This window comes from Cavia porcellus, unplaced genomic scaffold (assembly GCF_034190915.1).
Source record: "Cavia porcellus strain 051 isolate PalLab524CR breed Dunkin Hartley unplaced genomic scaffold, mCavPor4.1 scaffold_6, whole genome shotgun sequence".
Lineage (NCBI taxonomy): Eukaryota > Metazoa > Chordata > Mammalia > Rodentia > Caviidae > Cavia > Cavia porcellus.
In genome coordinates, this window is record NW_026947489.1 from 30,084,019 (window position 1) to 30,090,874 (window position 6,856).

The 6,856-nt window shown below is 59.8% G+C and overlaps 1 protein-coding gene across 1 annotated transcript; it reads left to right on the top strand.

Moving 5' to 3' along the window:
- Positions 1-2,138: 2,138 nt before the first annotated feature.
- On the top strand, positions 2,139-6,545 carry Ankrd63 (ankyrin repeat domain 63). Its single transcript, XM_063250293.1, has one exon. The coding sequence runs from the start codon at positions 3,062-3,064 to the stop codon at positions 4,214-4,216; it is 1,155 nt and encodes a 384-aa protein (XP_063106363.1). The 5' UTR covers positions 2,139-3,061; the 3' UTR covers positions 4,217-6,545.
- Positions 6,546-6,856: the final 311 nt, after the last annotated feature.

Genomic DNA, 6,856 nt, shown 5'->3' on the forward strand with positions numbered 1-6,856 from the left:
CTTCCAAAGGGGACCTGCCCTAGCCCCTGCTCTTTCCTGGAACTGCCTCTATCACCACAAGGAACAGGGGCATAAATGAAGCTGGGTTGGCTCAAGGACAAGAAGAGGGGCTGTTTAGGACAAGGCAGTCCCACTCTGGGTTTCTTCCGTTTCTTTCCTCCACCTGGAGGGTGCACAGCCTGGCCAGCCACAGACTCTAGGGGTACTCCTAACCCTGACCTGAAAGAAAGAGGAAAAATTTACCAAAAAACCAGTAAATTGAAGTTGGGTATGGTGGTGCACATCTGTAATCCCAGCTACTCAAGAGGCTGAGGCAGGAAGATCATACCTTTGAGAAAACCTGGGCAACCTAGTGAGACCCTGTCTCAAAATTTAAAAAAAGGCGGTGGATATAGCTCAGCGGTGGAGTGCTTGCCTACCAAATGCAAGGCCCTGGAGTTCAGTGCCCAGCACCATACACACACACACACACACACACACACACACACACACACACACACGGAGCGAGACAGAAACAGGAGACAGGGAGGGGGAGAGATAGAGATAGAGATAGAGATAGAGATAGAGATAGAGATAGAGATAGAGATAGAGATAGAGAGAAATTGAATCCTAAAGGGAAAAGCCTTTCCTCTGCTGAGTAAAGAGGAAGAGCAATCTTGCCACCCACACTGGGAATGGAAAAAGTCTCACCCTAGACCTGGAGTGAGAGAGAGCTTTGCAGGCCACACTCTAAATAACCATGCTGTGCTTTTCCTGATCTTGCCAGAGGAATAAGCCAGGCTGGTGTTAGCAGCTTCCTCTTTCAGATAACAATGTGCAGGCCTGGGGCCACACTGGTAGAACGTGACTGTAGGCTGGGACTTTGCTGTCACTTACTATTATACTGTTTCTAGACATCATGAAGAAAAAAATCGCAGCGCAAAAAGGGGCCTCACGTTGTTGGTTTACCTCATGTGCTCCCATGGCAGGAGTATGAACCCCTCTGCAGCCTTCCGGGCCTAGTCAAACATGGCATCCTTGGAGCCTAGGGGTGGAGCTCCACACCCCAGACATTTCCACAGAGGTATCTAGCAAAGCATGTTGAAGCTGAGGACACCTTCTTCCTCTGAATATCCTGTCTCTTATGGAATGGGACACAATGAGCCGCCCTCTACACTGCCCCCTACAGGCGATTTCCCGCGTTTAGAGGCAAACTTGCTCTTCTTGGCAACCAATCTCATCTTTGAAGGACTAACTGTGGTATCTTCAGCAGACCCCAGAGCCCTCCCCTGTCCACTGCCCCATCTCTCTTCCCCTTCTTGTTTTGTATGTAGCAAATGTATTCAACCCTAGGGTAATCAGCTGCATGTCTTATGTTCCGGGCATGTTCTGGTTTAGAGGGGAGGACTCTGCCATCCAGAAGCCAGCGACACCTCTGTATTTCCCCGGACAGGACCTGATGCTTGGTTCACTTCTTCAAAAATATCCATTCAAACCTTACTTGCCTCTTCTCTCGGAAGAGCCCCAGCTCCCCTCATTCAAAGCCCAAACATCCTCCCTTTCCAGGGCCACGCGGCCAGCAGGCTGAGATGAGATGCGGTGGTTATCTCACGCATCAAATGGAAATATGGATCTCCTGTTCGCTTCTCTCCAGGAGTCTGTTAGGGTCAGGGCCAGAGCCAGGTGGCCTTGAAGTGAGTTGGGGACGAAAGAGCCCAGGTCTTTGGGGGAATTCTTGCTTGCATTCCTCGCTCTTTCCGGAATAACAGTATGTCCTGAAAGAGTTGGGGGGCTGTGCAGCGAGTCCCACCGCGCAGGCAGTGGTCTCAGATCCTAAGGCGTCCTCCCTGGGTCGCTGCAGCCTCGGCGTCTGCCCCCGCCTGCTCCACAGCCACCGCCGCCTGGAGCGGCCCCCTGGCGCGTTGTCAAGGTTGGAGACGTCTGAGATTGAAGAGCGCACGCCCTCCCCGCTCCCAGCGAGTGTGTGCGGGAGGCACAATTGTGTGTGACTGCGTGATGCGCGACACTTCGGGTGGCAGTTCCCAGCCAGACCAAGCCCCCTCTCCACACCACGTGTGCATACTCCCTCAAATTACTCATCTGCTTTTCGCCACCCCATCCCCAGCTCGCCCCTGGTCCAGTTCTGTCCTTGTGGGGTCCCATTTCCTTTCACCTAGGGACAGCAGGAGGTGTCTCTGGGTTTTCCGGGATGAGCTCGAGGTCCTGCTAGTTTCTAAGGAGTCAAGGGCCGCGACTCATAGGAGGGCGGAGGGCGGGGAGAAAAGACTGCGACTCTGGGATTGGCCCGGCCAGGTGCATGTGGCCCCCGGGTGAGCAGCCCCCGCTCAACCGCCGCCGCATTCCCTGGGGGGCGCGGAGGAGGAGCCGCTCCCCAACTTCGTGGCCCACAGAGAAGTGGGGGACAGAGGCGGTCTCCTCCGCCCAGCAGGTCTCTGCCCTGACGGCTCAGCCTGCTTCCAGGGCACCATTGCCATGGAGACCCCCGAGGCTATAAAAGCAGGTCTCCGGGTGGACTGCAGCTGCCGCGCAGCTGAGCCCCCCAAGTAGGAAGCCAGCGCCCTGGCGGGGCCCAGCCCCCGCAGCAGGGAAGGAGGCGGGGGAACGGCGCCTGCAGCTCGAAGAGCGGCGCGCCCCGCCACGGGCTGGAGGCTGGCTCGCGCGGCTGGTGTCACCGTCTCAGCAGGGAGCAGGGGCTGCCCCGGGTGCGGGTGAGTGGCACGGCTCCAAGCCCCGAGAGACGGAGGGGCGCCAGACCTGGGGAAGCGTCCGGAGACTCAGGAGGGGGCCGGAGCTGGGGCTCCGGTGGTCTCCCGGCGGGCCGGAAGCGAAGCCTGGAGTAGCGAGCAGCCCACACCTCTAGGCAGGAGGCCCACGGAGGGAGTAGCTGACGCCAGCAGTGCAGCCCGAGAGAGGCACGGGAACCGGAGCCGCTGCGAGCCGAGCAGCGACCTCGGGACCTCGGCCGCAGGTGCCCACGCGCAGAGGGAGCGGTACCGGGGCGCGGGAGCCGAGGCGCCCTCGTGCGGAGCCTCCGGGCCGCTGGGGCGCGGCGGCAGGAGCCATGCTCAAGCCCAAGGACTTGTGTCCCCGAGCGGGTACCCGCACCTTCCTGGAGGCCATGCAGGCTGGCAAAGTGCACTTGGCCCGCTTCGTGCTGGACGCGCTGGACCGCAGCATCATCGACTGCCGCGCGGAGCAGGGTCGCACGCCGCTCATGGTGGCCGTGGGGCTGCCGGACCCTGCCATGCGCTCCCGCTTTGTGCGGCTGCTGCTGGAGCAGGGAGCAGCGGTGAACCTGCGGGACGAGCGCGGCCGCACCGCACTCAGCCTGGCCTGCGAGCGAGGCCACCTGGACGCCGTGCAGCTCCTGGTGCAGTACAGTGGCGACCCCGAGGCCGCCGACTCGGCAGGCAACAGCCCTGTGATGTGGGCAGCGGCGTGCGGCCACGGGGCGGTTCTCGAGTTCCTGGTGCGCTCCTTCCGCCGCCTGGGCCTGCGCCTGGACCGCACCAACCGCGCGGGCCTCACGGCGTTGCAGCTGGCCGCAGCGCGCGGCCACGGGACCTGCGTGCAGGCGCTCACGGGGCCCTGGGGTCGGGCCGCCGCCGCCGCGGCTGCGCGGGGCTCCAACTCCGACAGCCCCCCGGGCCGGCCGGCTGCCGCGCCGAGCCCCGAGCGTCGACGACCCAGCCCACGCCGCCTGCCGCGGCCTCTCCTGGCACGCTTCGCGCGAGCTGCGGGCGGCCACGGCCACGGGCACAGTGGCGAGGCCGCCCCGGCGGGCAAGGGCTCGGGCCGGCACCGGGCACCGGGCGCCGAGCGGCCCGAGTTGGGCCGCAGCATGAGCCTGGCGCTGGGAGCCATGACCGAGGAGGAGGCGGCACGCCTCCGGGCAGGAGCTCTAATGGCCCGACCAAACTCACCCCAGTCTGCGGGGACCGGGCGGTGGCGTTCGCATGAGGTGCTGGAGGGAGCTCCCCCAACCTTAGTGCAAGCCCCCATCGGCCTTAGTCCCCACCCCGAGGGCGGCCCTGGCTCTGGCCGCCTGGGTTTGCGGCGACGTTCCACAGCCCCAGACATCCCCAGCCTGGTCGGGGAGGGTTCGGGACCCGAGAGCAGCACGGAGTTAGAGGCCAACGCTCTGCCCCTCTCGGTTCCTGGGCCTAAGCCCTGGCAGGCAGGGGCCGAGGCTGTAGTGCTGCAGGCCCAGCGATAAACAGCAAGGGCCGAGTCCTGCTGTCCTTCCCATCTTCCCAGGTCCTCATCGTCTCGAAGGCTGCCCCCACCCCTCAGAACCTGTCCTCACTGCCAAAGCGAGACCTCTACCAGTCCTCCACCAGAAGTAAGAAAGGGACTCAAACTCCTCTGTGTGCTTTGCTAGTGCCAGTCTAGATCCCTCACCCTCCTTTGGACCTGCCTTTCCTGGAAGGTGAGGATCCTGCAGAGCACCTCTATTAACTTCCATCAGAAAGGTAAATTTGAGACTGGGTCTGCCAAAGTTATGGGAATCTGTCAGGCCCCTTCCTTTGCTGAGTTTCCCAGCACCCTGGCAGCCAGGCAAGCGGAAGAGTTGACTTTTCCAAGGCCTGGCCTCTTGGCTGGTGATAATGAAGCTAATGCAACAAACTACCAAAATCTCCCTCTTGTTCGTTTTTGAGGGGAGGAACCAGATAGGATCTAGACAGGAGGGCTGATGGGGAAGGAATCTGGTAGTTAAATTTTTCCAGGGTAGAAATTTCTGCTTCAAGATAAAACATTTTGCGGGGCCGCAGAGCTTCAGGTGTTGGCCACCAGTTGACTTTTGCACCAGCTTCTGGGTAACAAGTTCCCTCTGCCTCTTACTCTAGGATTCAACTCCTTGGACAGTGTAGGCTCAGGTCTTCCCCAAACCCTTGACCAGCCAGCCTGCTCCTCAGCTCCGATGCATTTGAAGTCCATCTTGGTGGGTCACCGATTCACTCCCTGCCGGCTCAGCCTTAATTCCACGCACTCCCTTCCCAGAGGCTCGAAATGGAAAGGATTTAGCACTTCCCCGCCCCCACCGACTCCGCGATCCACACGTGGGTGCTCGGGCAGGGTAGAACGGTTGCAAAGGCTTTTTACTTAATTGCATTTCTTCCAACCCTCAAAGAATTCGTGTTTTGAGGCTTTGTACACGAAGCTGAAAGCAGCGGGTCTGATGGAGGCTTAAGAACCTGACAATGTCTCTTTAAATAGAAGCTCCGCGGGGGGGGGGGTAATTGACTGAAGTGTTTTCGACGTTAACCGGCGGCTCGCGGGAGTCGGGAGCCCACACGAGCCGCAGGTCCCGATTTAAATTACATCCGTCATCGGTGAAAACTGAAAGGGGCCAGATCAGCATGCCCTGCTCCTCGCTGGGCTGTTAATGGAGGACAGGGCCGATGCTAAAGGCTGAGACCAAGGACCCCCGCCTCTGTCCCCCTGCGTGGGACGCAGGCCCAGCCCAGCTTCCAGCTTTTATTACTGGGCAGGTTAGTAACTCAGAGAGACCTGCGTGAAAGGTCTTTGCTGGCCGCGTCCTTCGGCTCCGGCTCCCGGTCCCGCCCTCGCCGTCCCACTCTGTTCCCTCCTAGCGAGGGGGCGGGAGTACGGGAGGGGACAGACAGATCGCTCGCGCTAGGACCTCGCAGAGGCGCCGGCAAGGGTGTCGGTGCGCCCGCCCCGCGGGGAGGTGCAGGTGGGGGTGCTTTGCGAACCCCGAACGTGGAGCGCGCAGCCTCTTACCCTGCCTGCGACGTCGTCGATGTATCTGTCTGCTGGACGGAAGGTTCTCGACAGTAACTCCGAGGAGCCGCCCACAGCGGGAACGACCCTGCCGAGAAGTGAGGGCGGGGAGAGCGCGGGATCGCGCCCGGATGGGCCCTACACCCGGGGCCGCGCGGGCCGCAGCCTGGACGTGATCCCCGGTGCCCCCTGGTGGCTAGCGACCTCCTCGCTGCGCCCAGGCTCCGAGCCCAGTCTTCTAGTTTTTGGGGGATCGCTAATGTGTACTTTTCCCTCCGTGAGTGTTTATCATGGAATCCGCTCCCTTTTGAACACTAAATCCAGATACTTGAAGTCACTTCACAGCAGAGAAGTGTGGGACAGAGAACCAAAAACAGCAACGACAATGAAAACGCTCATTGGGTGGGTGTAGCAGCCCAGGTCCTTTCCTAAGAAGCCCAAATGAATCTTCAGTTGAGGCTCCCTGCCCTGAGAGCTCCCGCTGTCTGCTGAAAAGTTGGGGCTTGGTGGACACCGGAACCTGCCAGTTCCATGGAGTTTCCTTACAGTAGCTGTTCTTTTTTCTGAGTGTTCTACCCTTTACCCCTTTGCCCCAAACATCTGCTGACCTCTGTCCTCAGACTGGGTGATAGGTGACTAATATCAGAGTCGTGCTAGGGTGGGGATAACCGGACTCTCCAAATGCAAACTGCTCCCTTCTGACCTGTGCTTGCCCGTTTACTCCCTTCCCACTGTGTTGAAGTTGTTAATGGTGTTAGAATACAAGTATTTTGGCCCCAAGATCTGGGTCGCACATTGCATCAGAGGCTCTGTTATCTTTCCAGGGCCTCGGACATGTGGCTTTTGGGTGAATGTTACCTCGGGCTCTCTCTATTGGAGAAATAGCCAGTGGAATAGCCTAGAGCTGAGTGGTTGGTTGAAAAAAAGCTTCAGCGCTCTCCTGTCTGAGCTGAGCAGCGTCTGACTCTTTGCTGCCCTTACAGATATGAGCCCAGCTCACTACACAACTCCATGTTTCACTACACTGTGCCCCCATTTCCCCCAAACTGCCTCATTGTCAGCCTAGGGCACTGAGGCTGGGGTCCCCTCTAGGTCTCCCCACCACGGAAGA

Bases quoted from the DNA above. Each gene is read 5' to 3' on its own strand.
- Ankrd63 (XM_063250293.1), top strand. From the start codon at position 3,062: ATGCTCAAGCCCAAGGACTTGTGTCCCCGAGCGGGTACCCGCACCTTC.